Source organism: Mastigoproctus giganteus, chromosome 12 (assembly GCF_048544385.1).
Source record: "Mastigoproctus giganteus isolate SK-2022 chromosome 12, ASM4854438v1, whole genome shotgun sequence".
In the NCBI taxonomy this organism is placed as follows: domain Eukaryota; kingdom Metazoa; phylum Arthropoda; class Arachnida; order Uropygi; family Thelyphonidae; genus Mastigoproctus; species Mastigoproctus giganteus.
Window position 1 is genome coordinate 167164121 of NC_143586.1, and position 24106 is coordinate 167188226.

The following is a 24106-nucleotide window of genomic DNA, read 5'->3' on the forward strand; positions in this document are numbered from 1 at the left end:
GAGGCTTAAAGGTATATGGATTTTGTGTGTGTGTGTGTGTGTGTGTGTGTGTGTGTGTGGTGGGTATCATGTACTGTAGTTCCTCCGGTCATTTAGCTAATGGGTCCCAATGTTGCCCACACTTTGCCCTGTGGAGGCAGACTAGGTACACCAGTATTATAGTTATTTACTCTGGCAGGTCCTGCCATCTAATCTTTCGAGATTTCAGTGAATAGGACCTAAAAAAAACCAGTTATGTGTCAGCCAAAAGGAGTACTAATTATGCGATTTCATGTTATTAAGTTTTACGTTTTTGGGTGAAGGGCTCAATTTAGTGATGATTTAGATGCTAGTTGTAAGAGGGCGGGGGGAGCTGAAGGCTGGGAGGGAAAGACAGACAATGGGGTCCATAGAGAAGATGGCCCCGAAATCAGTGGAGCAGGCCTATACCCCACCAGAGGGAAAATAGGAGTCACCTTCTCCTGGGGAGTGGAAGTAAAGAACCATGCAAGGGAGCATGGCTCAGAAGGCCTAATAGCAGCAGCTTAGCTGTGCTCTTGGAGTGTCACACTTGTGACGAAGGTCCCATCCTGTCTTCTTTGTCAGAGTCTGATATGTCAGTTCTTGTGGTCACACAAGAACTGAATATCACACGTCATGTGTCCTGTCCCATGTATACTGGTCACTACAAGTTCATAGCTTTCAGGTCTGGTTGTTAGGGGTGTGGTTATCACTTTACTGTGTCACTAGTAGGGGGTCTCTCCTGGGATTCTGTCCCCATCTGGTAAGTCAAAGTTAGGGACGTACATTCAGTGCAATCTGACTTGGGAGCGGTTTCAGGGCTTCCGTCCATTTAGTCGCTGGGTCAGCAGTGCTGCATATTATCAGAGTTAGTGAAGAGTCTAAATCAGGAAGGTCCAAAACAGTGTTAAATAATTCATGTGACGGAGGTCCCATCCAAATATTGATGGTAGTCAGGTTGACCGACCTGCTTGAATTTGGGCGAGTCGAGTTAGTCAGGTATATGTTGTCATTCTAATGGTAGAGATCTTCTTGTTGTGAAGATCTCCTGGCAGTATTGCGAGAAGGTCTTGTACTCTCTGTCACTGTCCAACAAGTAGTGCTCCTGTTGTTTCGGATTGAAGTTAATTCTGGTAATCGGAATGCAGTGAAGGTCCTCATACATTAGGTGACTTCAGCTCTTCGCAGTGGCAGAGGGATCACCAATAATTCCAAGACTTGAAAGCTTGGCCTTTTTTTTTTTTTTTTTTTTTTATGTGAACCCCAAACACGAGAGGTATTAGAACCTATAGTACTTAGTACCGTGCTTGGGTTGGAGGTTGAGAAGACGAAAGAAGATATTTGTTGACATTGGACTTGAACTTCTGTGGATTGTAATTTTCAGGAAATACGTATGAAGGAAGGTTGTTCCAGAAAACGGCAGTTGAATGAATAAATGAGGAAGATGAAAAGTTTGTTCTGTGGGTTTGAAGTTGGACAGTAAATGGATGTTAGCTGGTGGCGGCACGTGTTCGGACTGTTTTGAAAGAGAGAGCGGGAATTATAGAACCCAATTCAGAAGAACAGTGCCCATGGAAGTATCTGTAAAAGAGGCATGCAGCAGAAACAGTGCATCTATGAGAAAGCAAGTGGAGAGACTCTGTTAGAGATGAGTCATTAATTAACCTAACTGCCCTCTTTTGAATGGAATCAAGAAGCCTGAGAGAGGTTTTGGGGGCACCACCCCAAATGTGGGAACAATATTCCATGGCAGGGCGGATTTGCGATTTATACAGAGTGAGCAGCTGTTTGGAAGAAAAGTAACGCCGAGAGCGAAAGAGAAAACCAAGTTTTTTAGATGCAGAGGAAGCAATATTTGTAATGTGCTTGTGCCAAGAGAGATTAGAAGTCAGGGTAATCCCCAAAAGAGATATATCCTTTTGCCTAGAAATTGGAGTGTCACTAAAGATAAGCATAGGAGCAGAAGAATTCTTTTTGCGAGATATAAGACAAGACTGAGTTTTAGAAGGGTTGAAATCAACTAAGTTGTCTTTGCCCCACTGGAGAATTACCTGAAGATCAGCATTTAAGGAATTGGTAGCAGATTTTCGAGAAGTTGAAGCTGATTGAGCAGGACAGGATTTCTCAAAACGGAAAGTTGAATGCAATGTGCTATCATCGGCAAAACTATGGATAGGATTTCCAGTCAATGGAAGAAGGTCATTAATATACAAGAAGAAAAGAGTGGGGGAAAGAACTGAACCTTGGGGGACACCGGCATTAGTGGAGAAGTTAGAAGACAGAGAGCCATCTACCATCACTCTCAGTGAGCGATCAGAGAGAAAACTGGATAACCAATTACTAAAAACAGTTGGCAAACCATAAGATGGAAGCTTGTTTAGAAGACCTTTATGCCAAACACGATCAAAAGCCTTTGAGATGTCAAGAGCAACTACTTGTGTTTCACCGAACCTTTCCATTGAAGTAGTCCATAAATGGGTAAAATAAGCCAGGATATCACCAGTGGATCGACACTGACGGAATCCATACTGGTGATCGTTGATCAGACCGAAGGTTTCTAGGTAGTTTAAGAGTTGCCGGTTAATAGATTTCTCCATTACTTTAGAAAGAGTAGAAGTAATTGCAATGGGACGATAATTGGATGGGAGGGATTTGTCACCCTTTTTAGGAACTGGCTGGATATGAGCAAAATTCCAAGCAGAAGGAAAAACACCTTTGGAATAAGAAAGTGAAAAAAGGCGGCAAAGAATAGGAGTAAGTTCAGGAGCACAGATTTTGAGAACAAGTTGAGAAATATCATCAGGACCTGGAGCTTTCTTAGCATCAAGATTCATCAAAATCCTTCTGATATCCTTTTGACGGAAGACCACAGGAGGCATTGAATGGACCGTGTTGGGAATGGTGGGAGGTGTTTTACAAAGTTCATTAATACATGAGCTGGAAGAAAAATGGGATGCTAGCAGGTCAGCTTTATCCTTGGCTGAAGTGACAACAGAACCATCTGGTTTGGACAGAGGTGGAAGCAGAGATGGGCAAAAGTTGCGGCCAATAGCTTTGGCAAAAGACCAGAATGCTCGGCTACAATTAGGGCAAGAAGCAAGTTTTCTACTCTTAGCCTGTTCAAGCTCTAGTTTGGACTGATTAATAACTGCTTTACAATTGTTGCGAGCTTTGGTGTAGGCAGAAAATGAAACTGAAGAATTAGAAACAAGCCAATTACGATATGCAACATTCTTCTCTTGAACAGCCTTAGCACATTTATTGGAAAACCAAGGTTTAGATAAAGGACGAGATTTTAAAGTGGAGTGTGGGATAAAGGATTCCATTCCTTCAAGAATAATTTCACTGACACGATCTGAGCAAACGTTGACATCAGAAGTTTTGAAACTGTAATCCGACCAAGGAAAAGAAGAAAAGAAGTCTCGCAGGTCATCCCATTTTGCATTCTTGTAATGCCAAACAACACGAGGTTGGGAATAGCCATGAGATAAAGGTTCCATTGGAGAAGAGACAATCACCAAGTTGTGATCTGAAGTGCCTAAAGGACCTCTTACTTCGACCGTGTACTTAGAAGGGTTGTTTGTGAGAAAAAGATCAAGCGTATTGGCTGTATGATTCGGGTTGTCCGGTATTCTTGTAGGTAAATGAACAATCTGTGCTAGGTCATTAGTAATTGCAAAAGCCTCAGCATCTCGACCTGCTGGGTCGGTGTGACTAGAAAACGGAAGCCAGCTGGAGTTGTGAACATTAAAATCACCAAGGAAAATTACCTCACTGTTAGGAAAGTTGGACTGGAGAAAGTCAAGTTGCAACGAGAGGAAGTCAAAGAGCTCCAAGTGATTAGTGGAGTTGGGAGAACGGTAGAGACAACAGATGAATTTGACACAATGAGGTAGAGAGATTTTAAGCCAGAGAAGATCAAAGAGGGGAGATTCCAAATTGCCAAGTCTCTGACAGGGAATATCAGAACGGACATATGCACAAGTACCACCTTTGAGGCGAAAGGAATCATACAGCGAATAATTTGGGCATCTGAGATGAGCAGTAGTTGAATCAACCGATAACTGAGATTCTGTCAGAAAAAGTACATGTGGTTTGGCAGACTGCAAGTGGAAATGGACATCGTTTAGATTAGAATTGAGACCACGTATATTTGTGAAATGAATTAGGAAGTCCTTGGGAGGTTTAGATCTTTTCGCAGATAAGCTTGTTCTATTAGTTTGACAATTCATGGTGTATTCAATAGTAAGAAAAAGTGGGTGGGACATGCTGTATGAAGTAATGAAATTTTTGGATATGGCATACATGTGGTAAGAATATACCCAGATCCTTGACATAACGTGGCCTCGACAATGTTCCCCGCATACACACTACTCGGACTCCTTCCAGTCACTATCTGGCAGAGTAGAGGTAGCAAGATTATACACTAGCTGATCCGGAAGCCTCCTAGAGGGTTACCAATAGGTTCAGTCCGGTGTACTGACTAGCGGCCGCCCTGCGAAAACCGTTTTAGAGCTGTACCCTCGAAATGTAATGAATATTGGATCTCGCCACGACATTCATCATAACCTCAAGAGTCATCAATCATACTGCATGATGGAAGAGATAGGGAAGGGTTGACCGGAACTTAGCTCTAGAGACTAAACATGGGTTCCACCACTTCAAGCCTCCAATAAGCAAAGTGGTGGTATTTCACCAGTTGATGAGAGTCATCTACCACCTAGTACTGCCTGGTAACATAGAGGGGCGGCATTCCTCCATGTAGTGTGGGCGCCACACCTCGACCCCTACTTACGTTGGTTCACACCTGGGTGGTCACCCACCATGTGCTTGTGCATGGAGGTTATACCCAGGATTACTAACAGTCCCACCATCGTGAAGGTGCAAGCAGAGGATTTGGCTGTCACAGACCGTCCGGACTTCGCCGAAATTGGGTCCACTTGACTTGAGTGTCACCCGAATATCAGTTCCATCAGCGTTTTAGACTCCCAGGTAGCAAGTACAGCTTGTCTGGCATATCTGAGAGAATGTCTGTGACAACCTCAAGGACCCAATAACAGGACACGGATCTGATGAATCCGTGTCCTGTTAGCATGAAAGTTGCATGCAGGTCGGGAAAGAACCATGAAGGAGACTTGGGATATACCTTGGTGATATGTGGAAAAAATTTCCTAGTGATGTCTCCTTTAGTGGAGTTAGCCCATATATCTTGCCAGGTCTGCTGTAAATGGAGGTTAAGTGCTTCTGTACGAGGTCAAGGTGTGTTTGTTTTAACTGCAGTCTGCAACTCCTCCCGAGCAGATCCAATGTACTTGGGGGTATTGGACTGTGACTCGGCTTATATTGGATCTACCCAGGGATTGTTGGATTTTTGCGTGAAACATGAGGCTTTGATACATGCAACGAGAGGAAACACTTCAGAGTTAGCATTTCATGCTGTAAATGTAGAGCATTCTTTTCTTTTTAATGAAGCCAAAATAATCAATATTCAGCATAATTATAATAAATTGCTTATTGCCGAAACCCTTGAAATGAAACTCTAAAAACTCAGTTAACATTCACAGACCTTTTTTGATATCAGATGATTGGTCCTATGAATGCATGCGTGATGAGAGCAGCTAAAGTTATTTTAAATACAAACACACTGGTGTAATTTTAGTTTCATTCCATCCTGTGAACACAAGGCATCGAAAAGTACTTGTCTGACTTAAGGAAGAAGAAATCTGTCTTCACGTATTTTATATTAGTTTTTAATCTATTTGTAATTTTGACATAATGTTTTCCTATGCTGTAGATGTGTCAAGGTTAATATTTTTGGAGTCGAGTTGGAGCTTCAATGATGATTCTGGATTATTGAATTGCTATTGAATGGAACATATTAAAATGAATTTTATTCATTTTATTATTGTATTTTAATTGTTTTACGTGATGGACTAAGAAAGTTGAAAAGAAGCAATTTAAAGAGATCAAGTTAATCCCTGTGTTATTTACTAAAGTTTATAAAAATGTAGGAGATATTGAGCATATAATAGCTCTTATTACATTAAATTTAAATACAGTCAGTCCTCGTATAACACGTGTTTACACTACACGAATTCGATCATACATGATTTATAAATAGGGGAACGATATCTTATATAACACGAACCGAATTCGCTTATGCACGATTCGCCTTTGTGTTTACAAGAAATGGCAGTCGAATGCAGAATCACCCCAACCGAATGCAACGCGATAGGAATGAAGAGAAGATTCTGAAAATGTATTTGTTTTTTATATCAGTGAAGGGGAAACACATTTCACCATAATAATGTAAAAACCAACACAATTCCAGCTATCGGTATAATGGAAAATGCAATTAGATCGAGTTTACTACCAGCTTATAACAGATTCCACTAGCAGAAATGCAACTGGAAATTGTTTTCATTGTTTTATGGTAGTAACCCCTAGAAATGTGCTTTAATAAAATGTGAGGAGTTAATAGTGTATCTCTGCCTTTACGGTGTTGTTTATTCAGTTGCTACACGCACGCAGCTTTGTTTATGTGTATCAAGTGTAATTGTGCTTTATTCCCTAAAAATAAGTAAAATACTTAAAAGGTGTGAAAAGGAAGCATCCTGGTGAAGACACTGCAGATTCAGAGAGAAAAAGAAAAGCAATATCGATAAACAGAGGCAGACTAGGTCAAAAATTCTTACCCGGAAAAATTTATAGTGGCCTCATACTATGGTTTATGGCCAAAATCACCCTGGCCTCCAGGGTTTCTCTGGTAAGGCCCGTCCACCTCTGTCGATAGAGAAAAATTGTGAAATTGTGAAACGCTTTGAGCGAAATGAAAGACCATATGATATTGCATGTGCTAAAAACCTAAATGAGGCAACGCTGAGAATTACTAAGAATGCAGAGAAAATAAAAACAACTTTCATAGTAGGAACAACTCAAAGTGTAATTAAAATCCATTAGATTAAGACACAAAGAATTGGAAGAGATGGAACGGCTGTCATCTGTTTGGATAGAAAATGAAACGAAAAACAAGTTTGCTTACGATAGAAGCAAAAGCATTAGCAATAATTTATTATGTAATAGTCGTAATAAATTACGTAAGTATTTTATTACAATTATTTGTTTTTTGGTGATGTTTTGGTTACAAATGTGTGTTCAACCTTGGGTAGTCGGCACATAACCCTATTTTTCCCATAGGGCCTATTGTTTATATTGCACGATTTTGCATTGCACGAGAGTTTCTAGGAACACAACTGTCGTGCTATACGAGGACTGACTGTATTTGTATAGTTTGTAAATATTTCAGTGAAATATTTTAGTCCTGCTTTTTGGACTTCAGTATTCCTCATGCATTATGAAACCCAATGCAAAAGGCCTTTTCCTAAGTGACCTATGTAAACGCAGGTAAATAATTACATTATGATATTTATTCAACGTTGAGAATGCCGTGCATTACAAATGCGGCGACTCCGTAGCCAGGTGGGAAGGAGCAGCAGTGCATAGCACATGCTTCTTGATTAGACCAGGGTTCGAGCCCATCACCACCAAATATGGAGGATGCGGAAAGGTCAGGGAATGACCACCGCATATCCCGGAGCAATATGGCCTTAGTTGCTAATGCTCCTTAAAAAAAACCAAAACAACACAAAACAGCATTACAAATGCACAGGTAAATAATTACATAGGTTATTGATCATAGTGACACTGTTTTTTTGTCTGGTGGCACTGGGGGTCTTCCCCAACTCCCCATTTTTACTCTGTGTAAAATACAATACTCTGCATAAGGCCAGAATGTGTGTTTTGTGAAGTATTAGTGTGGGTTGTGTTGTTCCTCTGGCCACTTAGCCTGGAGACCTGTGGAGAGCCACTAACACCTCCAGTTTCCATCACGGCCCCAGGGAGGTGGGTCAGGACACATTAGGAGAGAAGAAAGCTCTGGCGTGGTGAATCCTGGTGTAGCCTAGGCATCCAAGGAGAGCAAAAAAAAACACCTTTTTTTTTTATTGGAAAGAAGATAACGGGGAGATAGGAAGAGGGTGGGACAAAAGGAGCCGGGAACAGAGGGGGCAATAGTTGGAGGCACATGCCTGATTTGAAAGGGGAGACAGTAAGGGAACCCCTGGTACAGGACGCACATCCTGGTCCAGAGGGTGGGAGTTGAAAGTGGGTGGTGGGGTGAGCCATCATGGAAAGGGGGGCCACCCAAGGGGAAGGAGACTCAACCACCCTAGGTGGTAGGAATAAAAGAACATAGGGAAAGAAATTCCTATGGTGGGGCGTGCTTTTTGCAGCTGTCCCACATTTGCCTGGGGGTTACCCTAATGGCCAGTGTCAGTATCCCACACCATGCCAGCTAGGAAAAGCAACAGCATGGTGTCAGCTTGGATAACTATGAGGCCTCTGAGGGCCTGCATAGCCATCAGTCTGTCCAGTGAAGAGGCTAAGATAGAACATGCAATTAATAATAACTTTCATTCACATAATTTTACTTTTTATGGTTTTTTTCTTACACTTTCTATTTTCTTTTATATATTACAGGAGTGGCCAACTTAATTTGTGATGCGATCTACTTTTTTCCTTCAAAATGTGCTGCGATCTCCCATCTCATAAATTTCATTGCACAAGGTGCACAAATTGAGGGATGACTGTATATTTAAAATTCGTTGTGATCGACCGAAATTAAATCCGTGATCGACTCGTTGGCCACCCCTGATATATTAGATTAGATATTGATCATTGTGTTTTGACAGGTGTCTTTTGTGTAGAAAAGATTTGACTTACTCCATCCTACCTCTACATATTACATAAGAAAAGTGTGCACGGGGTTGGCGAGCAGGGGGCAAAGCCCCCTAGTTTATATTAATATTAATTTAATTAAATTAGTTTTTTATATAAAAAAATTATCTTCATTCTTGTTTAAACTTATATATGTGAATGCATTAAAAGAGATTTATTTTATTTTATTTTATAGGTCTGTAGCAACAGTAAAGGCACCTAAAGTAAAATATGTAATTTGGAGTTCTGATATGAGTCATGTAGCCTTCCTTAGTAAACATGCTATTAACGTTTGCAATCGCCGAATGGATTTGCTCTGTACTATTCAGGAAAATACTCGGGTCAAGAGTGGTGCATGGGACGATAGTGGGGTGTTTATCTATACAACATCTAATCATATCAAATATGCTTTAACAAATGGGTATGTCCTATTTTCTGTTTAAATATTATGATTTTTTTATTATCTCCTTTATTGTTGTATTTTGTATATGTATACATGTACTACGTTCAGTGTTCTGGAATTTGTTATATGTCCTAACAAATTTGCAGTAGATCCCTACTGCAAATCTGTTTTGCTATGTAAAGGTGTCCCCCTCCTTGCAAGAGGTTGTGGACATTTCACTTCCTACTGTTAGTATGTGAAAAAGTTTGCCTATGGCAACACTCATTCACCCAGAGTGATTTTGTAAAGACATCTTTGGCTAATAATGCGAAGAAAAGTAGCAAGAATATGTTTGGATATGTTAGCACAGGTATAAATTGGCCAACTAGATATAAATGGCATAAATATTGGTGTCCTGTACAGATTGCTGATAAGCTACTCACATATGAAAAAGTTAAAAGACAGAGTTAGCTGAAATCTCTCTATGAATTGGAATTGAATGATTTAATAATAATGGAAAGGAAAGTTGTAGAGAAATTGCTGGAGCTAAAAGTGAAAAAGCTCTTTGGGCTGATGGAAACTGTCCAGTTACATAAAAACAAGGTTCAAAAGAGGTAGTTAAACCTTTAGGCATAATAACAGCATCCTTTGATTCAGAAGTCTCTACAAATTGGAGATATACAAATGTATCTCCTATTCACAATGGTGGTTCATAGGGAGAATTAGATAACTGCAGACCTGTAAATTTGGCCTCTGTGTCAGGAAAAAAAATGGAGCCAATAGTTAAAGAAGTAATGCAAGATCATTTTGATAGGAGTAGATTCATAAGGAAATGGAGATTTGTTAAAGGTAGATCATGGCTGACCAATCTGATTAAATGCAGTCATCACAAGAGAACTAGATGCAAGGAATAATTTTGAGTGGAGTGCAAAGGGGTATATCAGAATGCACAATGCATTGGACCCTGTCACACATGGGGTAACCAGCAGATGACCTCGCTGGGTTTCATATTTGTCAGCTAAAATCGAACAGCTACAAGTACAGTGGCTACAGTAACACCAGTGGTACATGAGAAGTGGAAAAGGATGTTTCCATTACACTTGTTAGGTCTCTGGATCTGGTGTATCAATGTATAAATGTCACAGTTTACTTGAATATTATGACCAAGTGTATTCTTTTGTGCTCAAAGTTTATTCATCTGGTAACAGCACATTTCCAGAAGTATAATATGCCATGTCACAAGGCACAGATCATTTGGGAATGGTTCCACTCACTGGATCTCATCCTGATTGAAAATTATGTTTTTTGGATGAGGTGGAATGAGCTATTTGCAGTAGGAATATGATGTCATTCAGTCTAAGACAACAAGTATGATCGTGTGTTTGTTAAGCAATTAATTTTGTAAGAAAATGATAGTAAATTTCGATTAATGGAACACCTATGGGATGAAATATTCCAGTTCATCCCATAGGTGTTCCATGAGGTTGAAATTGGGATTCTGCACCATCCATTCCAACTTTTGTACATTTATTCCTACAAATGCATTTGGGTTAAGGTGCAGCAGCAGCACCTTAACCCAAATGCTTTATCATTTGTTGAAAAGACAACAAAAATAAGCCAAAGCAAAAATTATAATGAAAATTGTTATGTTTGTAGCACACAGGGTAGAAAAGGTTTGTCATCACTGGTATAGTCTTTTCTATGAAAACATATTCATTTATAACAAATTTCAGTTAATTCTATTACAGTCTGTTTTTATCACATGAGAAATAAAAACCCAGTTCTGTGTTATCTAGAAATGTAGCACTGACATCTCAGAATTTACTTTTAGTAAATTCTAAAAAATCAGTGCTTCTTAAAATGATTAATTAAATTATGGTTAATTTAAAGTTTGTTTATATTAAACCTCAGGTAACAGTTGTTATGAGAAGATGTAAATGGAGAGAATTAAGCCTGGAAATTAAACTGAAAATTATAGAAGATATTGATAGTATAGAATGAAGTGAAACAGACACTGCAAAGGAATACTTCACTTTACACACACTACTCTCCAAAAAATGTTTGGACATGTATCTCTTTCACATTGATGTCACTGTCACTCATTTCAGTTATGTAGCAGCCTTCCATTCCTCCTGCAGAATATTGACCACTTGAGCTACTTATGTGGGACGTGTTGACCTGGCACTCACATGATGTTCCAGTTCATCCCATAGGTGTTCCATGAGGTTGAAATCGGGATTCTGCACCATCCATTCCAACTTTTGTACATTTATTCCTACAAATGTATGAAAGTTGAAATTCCCATGAAACCATTTTCAACAGCACTGGTGGTATGGCATGTGGCATTATCCTGTTGAAATAAACATGTGTCTGTACCAGAAAACTGCCACATCGGGACAGTTCCATGTAGGGAACATGGAATTAATGAAAATGTTAAGGTAAGTATCAGCATTTGTAGTTCCCTCCGTACTACCAAAGGTCCTCAGCCTTACCATGAGAAATACTGCATGTATCTCTTTTGTACTTTTAGTAGACACTACCCTCCATTTCCAAATGCCCAATTTGAAACTTCATTGTTGGCAGAATGCACTCTGAGAGCAGATGTTCTCTAGCCATCCTCCATGCTTATTTAGATCTCATTATATCCTATTCTGACCAGAATAGGATAGTGAGATTTGTCACTCCATTGAATTCATTTCTACTGCTCTGATTACTAATTACATTCATTGCACCATGCAAGGTAAGACCACTGATTGCAGTTCATGATGCTTGGCTTATGAACTGCTGCTCCCATGAAACTATGGGTCTGTACATAGCGTTCATATAGAACTCAACCCCTACTGATACTTTAAACTCTTTGTTGATGTTTTTTCAGCGATACCCAACTAGGTTGTCGTACTAGCATCCTACTAAACTCTGATCGCATATAATAAGCCCCCAAGGTATTGGGGGCTTATTATATGTGATCTATTTCTGCATTGCTATTATCTCTGCACATTATTTGTGATCTATTATATGTGATCTATCTCTGCATTGCTAGGCAGTGGTGGTACCACCACATTTTAATTTCGTGATAATGTTAGCCTCTGTCAACTTCTGTGTTATAGGCTGTCAGCAGTTTTATGAGTCGAATGCCAGAAATTCTGAGTTAAGTCGGTAATGTGACCTCCAACATTGATGCCCCCTTCATAATCAGTCAGCTTGGCTCTGTGTGCCATGACAAGAACAACTAACTAGTGTGCCCATATGCCTTCCTTCCTTATATACACTCTGAGGTAGTTCTTGTATATCTGGAAAAGTCCAGTAAACTAGGAAAACAGATGTCTGGACACTTTTTGATAAGCAGTTTATTTTGTCTACAGTATTGAAAAACAGAAAACTGAAGCTTGCAATCCTCCAGCTGTAAAAATCAGGGAACAAACTTGCGGTGCAAAACATGACAAGCTTAAAACAAAACTTTCTGAGTGGTAACAAGTGCATGCATTTAATATACTGATTTCATGACTACTTTTTTTCAAGAAAAGGCTAATTATCTAGCTGTCCAACATGAAACTAGTGACTTCAAATGTAGCAGTGGATGGTTGGTTCCAAATATTTAGGGAATAACTTAATTGAAATGTTTTGTAATGAGTCTGGATGAGACTCATTGCTAAACATTTCACAATTTCACACATCTCACAAAGAAATGGTTATAGATTGGTTATGTTATGGTCATATTCTTGAAAAATATGAGGGAAAGGACATTTTTAAACTTGACAAGCCTCCTAAACCAAACACTTTTGCTGCTATAAGGCTATGTCGTAGTACAGATGGCAGAACAACCTGCACCTGGCACCTCCATAGCCAGGTGGGCAGGAGCAGTAGTGCATAGCACACGCTTCTTGATTAGACCAGGGTTCGAGCCCGTGACCACCAAATACAGAGGATGCGGAAAGATCAGGGAATGACCACCGCATATGGCTTCAGTTGCTAATGCTTCTAAAAACCAAATAACAAACAAACAACCTGCACCATTTGTGATTGGGTGATTTTCCAAGCCATAAAGTAGTTAACCAGCATTCAGTTATGAAATCCATAGAAGTGCTTTGCAAAATTTATTATGGAGCCCATAGAAGTGATTTGCAAAATTTATTATGAAGCCCATAGAAGCACTTCGCAAATTTTTATTTTTTTTTTTGATTTGGTAAAAATTATTTGGACTTGGTTATTGAAAGTGAATGGAAGAATAACTTTAGAGAAAAGGAACATTTTGATGATGCTGGATCATTGTACATTACATTCTTCTGAGACACCTTAGCTGATGATCATAGGCTGTTTTTTTTTACTTCTCAGTACCATCAGTTTTGTGTGGCCAATGCTGAAGGCATTATTTGTCCCAAGAGAGCATGTAGATCTCGTATATATTATGATACTTCATTTATAGCTGTAGAGAAGAAAAACACTTCTCTGCATGGAAAATAAAAGATGTATTGTAAAAATAGCTGCTCAAGCAAGCTTACAATAACTTTTATAAACAATTTTAGAAAAATTGAATAAATTTAGATTATTGTGAGTTGTGTTTATAAGCTCTGTGCCTTATAACAAAGAAATTAAGAAAACAAAGCTCTTATGTAGTTTCTTTCAGAAAATTCCTGGGTCCATACTTCACTTGGATCTTTTTACATTAATTCTTTTGTTATTTTCCAGGAAGTGTTTATCATCACAGTTACATCAAAGAAACTACCTCTATTTTCTTTTTTGGCTGCCCTAGTTGAAACATATTTATTATTTGTAGAAAAATTTCTGTAATTCTTTATTGATAATATGGTTACAATTTTTAATAGAGATCATGGTATTATTCGAACTCTGGATGTTCCAATATACATCACTCGAGTAAAAGATACCAGTGTTTACTGCTTGGATCGAGAATGCCGGCCACGAGTATTGGGGATTGATCCGACTGAATATCGTTTTAAATTAGCACTAGTAAACAGAAAGTATGAGGAGGTAAGTGGTTTGACATTCCAGATTCTTTTAAATTGAAAGTTTTAAGTTGAAATTGTGAAATGATACACTAGATCAGGAGTACTTAACCAAGGCAACTTCCCTCCAAAAGGGAAGTGACAATGGGTATAGAGGAGATCAGAAGGATTGCCTCTTTCTGTCTGCTCAGATGACAGTTGAATATTCAAGACTAACCTTTTTCTGCTCACAGGATATTATACTCCCCAGTGTACCTGTTACCACACCCTCCCTTACAGCAAAGCATATGCTGATTGAATGTGCTTTGTAGAACACTGCTCGTATAATTTCCTTCATCTCTCGATTTCTGTTCACAGGACTGACTCTTTATCAGTCTGCCATTTAATAGATGACAATACATATCACTTAGAATTTTTTTTGCTTTCCTAAAACAAAGTTGTATAACCACTTGTTACAACTGCTTGGGTGAAGCAAGCAATTGCATAACTGCTTGCTTCAGGTCAGTTTCAGCCAACTTTTAGTTTGATGCATAACTGGAGTTTTTCATTCAAGTGGCAAGAGTACAAAGCACAGAAAAACAATTCAAATCACTACACTACACTTTCATTATCATATGTTCGGTTATAAGAATCAATTTTGAACGCCTGTGTGATATTTTTCTAAAGCACGTTGCTGGAGGGCACAACCATAAAACTAAAAATAATTTGCAGTTCCTGGTTTATTGGGCTTTTCTGTTAGTGCAGTCTATTTTCAACGGGTAGTCAACTCGATCTTATTGCATTTGCAATAATACCGATACCTGGAATTCTGTGGGTTTTTATGTTATTATGGTGAAATGCATTTCTCCTTCTATGAAATCTTCAATCATATAAAAAACATAAATAAATTTTGAGAATGTTCTCTTCATTCCTATTTTTTAAGTTTTGTAAACTTGTTACTCCGTATCTCACTTGCACGTATCGTGTTAGTTTCAATTTGTGCATGCCGTGTTATTTGTTATTGATAGCTTATCTTTTTTGTTTTAAATTTTACAACCAAAAAAAACAAAAAAAGTCAGTGAACAGACATATCAATTAATTAGTATGTACATATTACAGTATTAATTAAGCTATGTACGTAAGCATAAATTTATTTTCATTTTGTTAATTGGTAAGGTAATAAAGTGTAAATCTTGCTTTATATTTTTACTTTTATAGCTGGCGGATAATATTCTTCCTATTTTTGCTTATTAGAATTGCCATTTAATAGAATTAAAATTCAATCAAAACCAATCATAAAGCGGGGGTCCACTGTACTAATGTTTGTACATTATTAAATCAACATCCTTTTGGGAATTTTATCAGTTGGAGGAGTGGGGGAAAGGTACATGGAGCTAAAACTGGTGAATGTGTAGATTGCTGGACTTGATAACTTCATATTTGGCCAAAAAGCTTTGTATAGATAGTGATGAATGTAATGGTGCATTCTCATGGTGAAGCAGACAGTCCCAAGACTGTCTGCTTCACAAATGATAATGCATCTGGAGAAGACACATGGAGCCAAAACTGGTGAATGTGAAGATAGTGATGAATGTGATGGTGCATTATCATGATGAAGCAGCCAGTCTTGGAACTGGTTGCTTCACTATTATTATGGTGTAGTATTTGTGGGGAATAGTGCATTGTTGTGGTGAAACTGGCAGTTTTGGGACTGGTTGCTTCAATATGATAATGCACCATCCATTTTCGTTTACTTTTACTTCAAACTGCATGTGAAGACTTCTCAGAATTTAAACATATGTCTGAAAATGACTGCTTTGTCACAGTACACTCATAAAAGTAATCAGATCATGCTTCAAGATTAATACAACATATGTCCTGAACGAACATGATCTGATTACTTTTTTGAACAGATATTCTCATCCTCCACAATATTTTTATTATTATTAGTAGTAGTAGTCATACTAGCAAATGATACAAGGAAATGCAAACTTATACAGAATCACCTAAAAAAAAAAATAATAATAATAATAATTGCTACCTGCCTCATCTGTTCTCCCGTTCACTGATACTTCCTTAAATTTATTCAAATTATCCACGTCCTCAACACCAGATGCTAGTTTGTTCCAACTATCAGTTGCTCTCAGACTAAATGCAAATTTCCATCCTTTTTCAATTTGAATTTGTGTGATAACAAGTTAGAAGCCGACCGGGCTAGCCGAGTGGGTAAAGTACCTGCCCGGCAACCCAAAGGTCGTGGGTTCGATTCCCGCCTCGGGCTTGGATCAAAGTACTGCAAAAACTTTGGGAGGTGCAATATGGTCACAGAAGCCGATGCGCCAACAACTACCAAATCAAAAAAAAAAAAAAAAAAAAAAACAAGTTAGAATATATTCATCATTAAGTTTACTCAACCCATTTAAAGAATTAAACACTTCAATCAGGTCTTTCACAAGTGGATAGCTTCCAAGTGCTTCAATTTGCAGAAGTCGTTTGTCGTAAAAGAACCCCTATACATTCTTGACAAATCCTGGTTGCTCTTCTCTGCACACATTCCAAGAAATCCACATCTTTATTAAAATGAGCCTTCCACACCTGAATGCAGTACTCAATCTGCCTAACCATCATTGCCTTTATAGAATGGGATAATCACCCTCATTTTAGGAAGGATGTAGATTTGCTTGAGCGTGTACAGAGAATGGCAACAAGATTGGTGAGGGGAATGAAGGGATCCTCTTACCGAGAGAGGCTTAAGTTCTGCAAATTGCAGTGGCAGGAGACTAGGCACCTGTGCGGTGATCTGATTGAGGTGTATAAGGCCTTGAATGGGTTGAGCATGCTGAATTCTGATGGGATCCTTCCACTTGTTTAGATTACAAACCTAAGGGGGCATAAATTCAAATTAAGAAAGGACAGATGTAGAATAGATGTGCGGAAATTTGCCTTTAGCCAGCGGATGGTAAATTGCTGGAACAAACTTCCGTCGTTGTGGAAGTTGATAGGTTGAATAAATTTAAGGAAGAACTGGACAGGCATTTGGAGGGAATGGTGTGATTTTTTTTTTTTTTTGGCTGATGCTGCATAAGCACATACACTTGCTTTCTTGCATCACATGCCAGCTGCCAAAGTTCCTCTATATCATTGACAGAATCCCACAAGCTGTTCTGGCAGCCTATCTGCACTGCTCAGAAAACTTAATGTCAAAACAAACTGTACAATTATCCCTAGATCTCTTTCGTTCTCCATCACCTTGAATGTGGTACCACCTAATTATTATATTATTCTGGGATTACTGTTACCCCTATGTTAAACCTCAATTGCTGCTTCTCAGCCTATCTGCTTAATTCATTTAGGTTGGTTTTGCTGCAGTAATATATCTTGATTCATTGGCATTAACCGCCCTGCCAACCTCTGCATCATCTGCAAACACTTAAACAAAGGTGGTGCAGAAGTTTTTGCCAGTATTATTGAGGATACCTTAAAGGTTCAGGGAAACTGTTAGTTAGGGGGGATGTGGGTAATACTGACACGTGTTTATCTAATAATATTGGTCAAAGTAACTCTTGCAATACCTCAAGAGTTCTTATCTGTTACCCCAACTGGACATATTATCTAGATGTTCTGGGGGCAGAAACGTTTCAAGTGAGCGGGTAGCTAATTCCAGGGAAGCGAGCCTAAAAAACTTCAAGGGTTGTGTTAGGGTTTTTAAATATACAAGAACAGTAAGTCTTAATTGTTTATATAGTAATGTTAGAAGTGTCGTCAATAAAATGAGTGAATTTGAACTGCTGGTTAAAACAAGAAATGCGGACATAATAGGGCTTACGGAGATGTGGTGCCACCCAGAAATTGGGGATGATGTTTCAGTACGGCTTGTATAATGTATTTAGGAAGGATAGGGTAGATAGAAGGGGTGGTGGGGTAATGCTTCTTATCAGAAGCAGCCTGAGTGCAACGATAGCTTTCCCGGATTCAGACGTTTCACATGCCAGTATAGAATCTGTATGGTGCGAGATAGTTGGAAACAAAGGTATAATGCAAGTAGGAGTAATATACAGACCAGCTGATTGTGAAGATTATGATGAAAGCCTCTACATGCAAATGGAATGGGCAAGTAAGTGTCAATGTCTTATTATGGGTGATTTCAATTTGCCTCTAATTGATTGGAGTAAATGGGAAGGAAATTTGACATGGGGAACAAAATTTTTAAATCAATTAGATGACTGTTATTTGTATCAACGTGTCAGGGAAAGTACTAGAGAAAAGAATATCTTAGACCTCATCATCACCCATGAATCAGATGACATAACAGGGCTGACAGTAGTGGAACCAGTAGCAGGAAGGGACACTGAGTTCTACGGTGGATGATGATTAGAGAGGTAGCAGTAGTAAAAGGCAAAGGAATGGGTTTTAATTTCATAAAAGGAAATTATGATGCCTTAAGGTACTACATAGCCTCTATTAATTGGGTAGATATCGTGCAGAGAATGAATACCATTGAACTGTGGTATGCTTTTAAAACATTATCACAGATGCCTTGAATGCGTATTTACCATTAAAAAAATACTCCACGAGGAGGGTTCCAAGTTGGATGAATAGTGCAGTTGCCACATTACTTGAGCAGAAAAAGGTGGCATGGAAAGGTTACAGAGCAACAAAAAGTATTGAAGCCTATAACAGCTACAAGATGATCTGTAATAGAGCCACAGAAAAGGTTCAACAGGCAAAGGCAGTTTATGAGAAATCACTAGCAAACAGAGCAAAGAGGGGGTATAAAGAATTCTTCACATATATAAATGCCAAGAAGAGCAGGACAAACCAGATCGGACCTTTACGTAAGGGAAAGGGGATAGTATTAAAAAAACCAGCTGCCGTTGCAGATGAACTCAACAGTTATTTTGCATCGATATTTACAAATGAAAAACCTTTTGTGACAGTGGGAAGTTGTGGGAGCGAAGTTGAATAATATGTAATTAATGATATTGAAATTTTGCAAGATTATTTAATGAAAAAACTTTCGAGCCTACAGGCCAGTAAGGCTCCTGGAGTTGGTGGAATATACCCTATAATCTTAAGGGAGGTGGCAAGTGAGTGCATTGAACCATTGAGGTTAATTATGTGAGCATCACTAGACTCTGGGGAGATTCCCTTGGATTGGAAAAGTGCAAATGTATCTCCCATACATAAGGGTAGCTCTAAGAGTGAAGTGGGAAATTATTGACATGTCAGTCTGACTTCAGTGAGGCAATGATCAAGGGTGGAATTCAGGATCATTTGGAGCGAATTGAAATTCTCAAGGATACTCAGCATGGTTTTGCAAAGGGAAAATCATGTTTAACAAATCATGGTTCGCTATTTTGAAAGGGTCACTCACGAGCTGGATTTAGGGAATAATTTCGACATTGTTTATTTAGATTTCAGCAAAGCTTTTGACTCAGTCCCACATGAGCGGTTGCTTTATAACCTGGAACAGGTTGGAATCACAGGGAAAATCCTTAGATGAATAGCAGGATGGCTTCAGGGCAGGAGGCGGAGGGTTGTGATAAATGGCTATTCCTCAGATCGGGTTGATGTAAGAAGTGGGGTTCCTCAGGGATCAGTATTAGGACCACTGTTGTTTTTTATTTTCATAAACAACATCGATGAAGGGATAGAAGGCGTGATGTCTAAATTTGCAGATGATGTTAAAATTGGTAGAGTAGTTAATGATCACTGTCAAGCTGAGCTTCTTCAGAGAGAGACCTAGATAGACTTCAGGAATGGTCAGAAAAATGGCAGCTATGCTTTAGTCCAACAAAGTGTAAGGTATTACACCTGGGAAACAGTAATCCCAAAATAACTTATTCACTTGGTGGAGTTCAATTAAACCCAGTACTGGAGGAAAGGGACTTGGGTGTTACGATACGGTCAGACGTGAACTTCTCTGAGCATTGTAAACAGGTTGCAAGGAAGGCCCATGGTGTCCTATGGATGATCTATCGAACTTTTGCAAGTAGAGATTGGTCTTGGCGCATTGTAGCCTTAGAGCTAATGCGAATGGTCAGGAATGGTCAGTAGCCTTAGTAGCTAATGCGCCAATAAAAATCAAAAAAAAAAAAAAAAAAAAAAAACAAGCAAGTAGAGATAGGAACGTGATAATCCCATTATATAAGGCTTTTGTTAGACCACACTTGGAGTACTACGTTCAAGTATGGAGATCGCACCTAAAGAAAGACATCGAGCTTCTTGAAAGGGTCCAAAGACAGGTAACTCGCCTGGTGAGGTTGGCAAAAGGGCTTCGAATATGTTGGTTGCAGAGTTTGGAAACTAGACACCTTAGAGGAGATTTGATTGAGGTGTTTAAGGCTCTGAGAGGCATCAATAAAATGAATGAGGACGAAATTTTCAAGATTATAAATTATGGTAGAACTAGGGGACATAAATTCAAGTTACAGGGGGAAATGTTTAGATTGGACTGCAGGAAGTTTTATTTTAGCCAGCAGTTATAAATTACTGGAATAAGTTGCCTGCATGGGTGGTAGAGGCTGACAGTTTGGGGAAATTCAAAGGTCATCTGGATAGTACCTTCGGTGCAGGGAAGTGCATAGGATGATAGGTTTAATTTCCTTTTCTTTTATTAATTATCATTATTTTATTATTATTATTTATTTACTTTTTTTTTTTTTCATTGTTTTATTCGGTTTTTTTTTTTGGCTGGTGCAGCATAAGCCATAGGCTTTTTTGCACCATGCGGCCAATACTAATATTAACCCTTTCTTGGGTATGTATGGTAGATTTACATTTTTTACGTGTGGACTCTGAGAACATACAAACATATTTAAAATTTTAAAGGTCATTTAAAATAAACGTAGACTTTAGACGTATATGCCATTTTGTGAAGTTAAACAAATGAAAGTGTACAACAATGATGGAGAATACATATCAACCCAAGAGAGTCAACCTTGTTGAGACAAAAATCTTTGAGTCAAGCTGAACTCAGATTACGTGGATAGAACTTGCTCAGCAACATTTTGGATATTGCAGCTGCAAAGGATTTAATATGCTTTCTCTATGACAGGAGAGTTCCCTTTCTGGAGTGATGGCTTAATAGATGCTCTAGGTCAGGGGTGGCCAACGAGTCAATCATGATCTACAAGTCGGTTGTGGCTTTAATTCCTGTTGATCACGGTGAATTTTAAATATTATGATTATGTGCCACACTGCATACTCTTATTACAAATCCGTTGAACAACGTGACTACTCTTGTTGTCGCGCAGCCGCTAGGCTTCTTTTGTGAAACTTCACGCAGTTACGTTGTGGAGAGCATAGTCTATTTGTTGAATTCTTATTTAGCTTACTTAATATTAATAACTGGACAGTACTTTATATGTTAATTTAATACCCTTTGAATTAAAATGAATACTACGAAAAAGAGTAAAATGTTTCATTAAGAGTGGGAACTAGAATGCTTTTTTGTAATGATAAAAGCAAAATGTTGTTTGATTTGCAATGTTTCTGTGGCTATACTCAAAATAGGAAATTTAGAAATTCACTCCATGGTAAATACCAATTGGATTTTCTGCCTAATAGTGACCTTAGAAAAAATTAATTAAAAGAACTTAAATCCAAATTATTCAGACAATAAAATTTCTTAATGACACCTAATTTACAATCTAAAGCAGTAACTGTAGCATCATTTAAAGTGAGTCATCTTCTTGCAAAAAAATGCAAACCATTTTCTGATGGTCAATTCATCAAAGACTCATTTTTAGAAATAACAGATTCTAAAACTTTTTGAAACATTCACTTTTTGAAAATTTTAAGAACAAAAATGAAATTAAAAGTGCTCTTCAAGATCTGCAATTATCTCGAAATACTGTGAAGCGACGCATTGAAAAAATGTGAGCGAATAATTGCGTGCTCATATTGCTAATTGTGTGTCCTTTTCTTTACAACTAAATAAATCTACAGACATCAGTGATGCAGCTCAGTTGCTCTTTTTTATTTGTATGGTTTTTGATGATTTTGTCACTAGAGAAGAACTGCTGGGTATGGTTTCGTTAAAAGAAAGAACTAGAGGTCTTGATTATTTAAGCATTCAAAAATTTTATTGCAAAAATGAAATTGCTGCTATTTAAGCTAGTATCAATAACAACAGATGGAGCTAAAGTAGTGATGGGGCATTTTAATGGATTCATCGCATTGTGCCAAAAGGATGGCGAATTCCCTGATTATTTGAGTTATCACCTGTATTATCGACCATAAAGTGTTAGCCAACAAAAGATTAAATACTAAAAGTGATATGGACATAGCTTTCAAAATCATGAATTCCATCAGAGGACAATCTCTTCAAAGGAGACTTTTCAAAATGCAACTTGATGAGAAGAACCAGATCTGATAACCAGATGTGAGGTGGCTGAGTTGGAGTAAGTTTCTACAGAGATTTTTAAATTTGCTGAATGAAATTGAAAAATTTGTTGATCATTGGGGAGATGATTATCAGCAGCTACAGGATGTGGAGTGGTTGTGTGATCTGGCTTTTTTGGCAGATTACACCAGTAAATTAAGTGATCTGAATTTGGAATTACAAGGAAAAAATAAAAATGTGGGTGACACGATTAGTAGTATTTCTGCATATAAATATCAATTTTTGGCAATGGCTAAGAATCTCAAAGAAAAAAAATCAATCATTTTGCAAATATGCAACATAATTTGCAAAAAATCCTGTTTTTGAATTTAATAGTGAGAAATATGTTTCTGAAATTGAGAAAGTTTTGGATGATTTTGAAACCAGATTCAGTGATTTTAAAACAATTGAAGACATTGTTCAATATATTTCTTATCTATTTAATGTCGACTTAGATACCAAACAAATTTCAGAAAAAATCGTGAGATTTTTCACATGGAGAAAATATTACTTGAAAATGAAATTATTACATTGTGAAACGATATCTTCCTAAAAGCCAGCTCATCAGAAAAAGACTTTTGGAAACATTAGCATTAGTAGAGGCATTTGATGCAAGAAAGCAAGCTTATGCAGCATCAGCCAAAAAAAGAAAAAAAAAAAACCCACTTCCACTTCACCCCTCTGTTCGTTCAAAATACCTGTCCAGCTGAGCCTTAAACTTATTTAGGCTATCAACCTCCACCACAAGGGATGGAAGTCTGTTCCACCAACCAACCACCCACCCGCTGGCTAAAGGCAAATTTCCGCACGTCTGTCCTACATCTGTCTTTCCTCAATTTGAATTTATGCCCTCTCAGGTGATTTTTCTGAGCTAGAGGAAGAATCCCATCAGCATTGAGCATGCTTAAACCATTCAAGGCTTTATACACCTCTATCAGATCACCTCGCTGGTGCCTAGTCTCCAGACACTGTAATTTGCAAAACTTAAGCCTTTCTTCATAAGAGCACCCCTTTGTTCCATTCACTAATCTTGTTGCCCTTCTCTGTACTCGTTCCAGCAGCTCTACATCCTTCTTGAAATGAGGCCTCCAGACCTGTATACAGTACTCTAGGTGTGGCCTGACCATCGCCTTATACAATGGAATAATCACCTCCTTATCCCTGCTGGAAAAATTCCTGTATATCATTGACAATACTCCATGAGCTACTCTTGCAGCCCGTCTGCACTGCTCAGAGAACTTCATATCTGCCTGCACAACCACCCCCAAGTCCCTTTCATTCTCTACCACTGTCAGTGTAGTACCACAGAGTTGATACGTTGCTCTGGGGTTGCTGTTTCCCATGTGTAGTACTTTACATTTATCAATGTTAAACTTCATTTGCCACCTCTCAGCCCATCTGCTCAACCTTTCCAGATCCTGTTGCAGCAGCATAGTGTCAGTAGTGTCCTTGACAACCCTGCCAACCTTTGTATCGTCTGCAAACTTGGACATTAAGCCCGATATACCATCATCAGTATCATTTATAAATACAGAAAACAATAATGGACCCAACACTGAGCCCTGAGGGACTCCACTAATAACATCAGTCCACGATGAGCAGTGTCCATTGATTACCACTCTC

General features: G+C 38.4%; 1 protein-coding gene across 1 annotated transcript in view; it reads left to right on the plus strand.

Annotated features, from left to right (window-relative positions):
• Positions 1–24106, plus strand: part of alphaCOP (coatomer subunit alpha) — a 222021-nt gene that overhangs the window by 147891 nt on the left and 50024 nt on the right. The window contains exons 7-8 of the mRNA XM_090386490.1: positions 8972–9196; positions 13981–14143. Coding sequence (XP_090242616.1) covers positions 8972–9196; positions 13981–14143 — 388 coding nt within the window. The remainder of the gene's footprint in view (positions 1–8971; positions 9197–13980; positions 14144–24106) is intronic.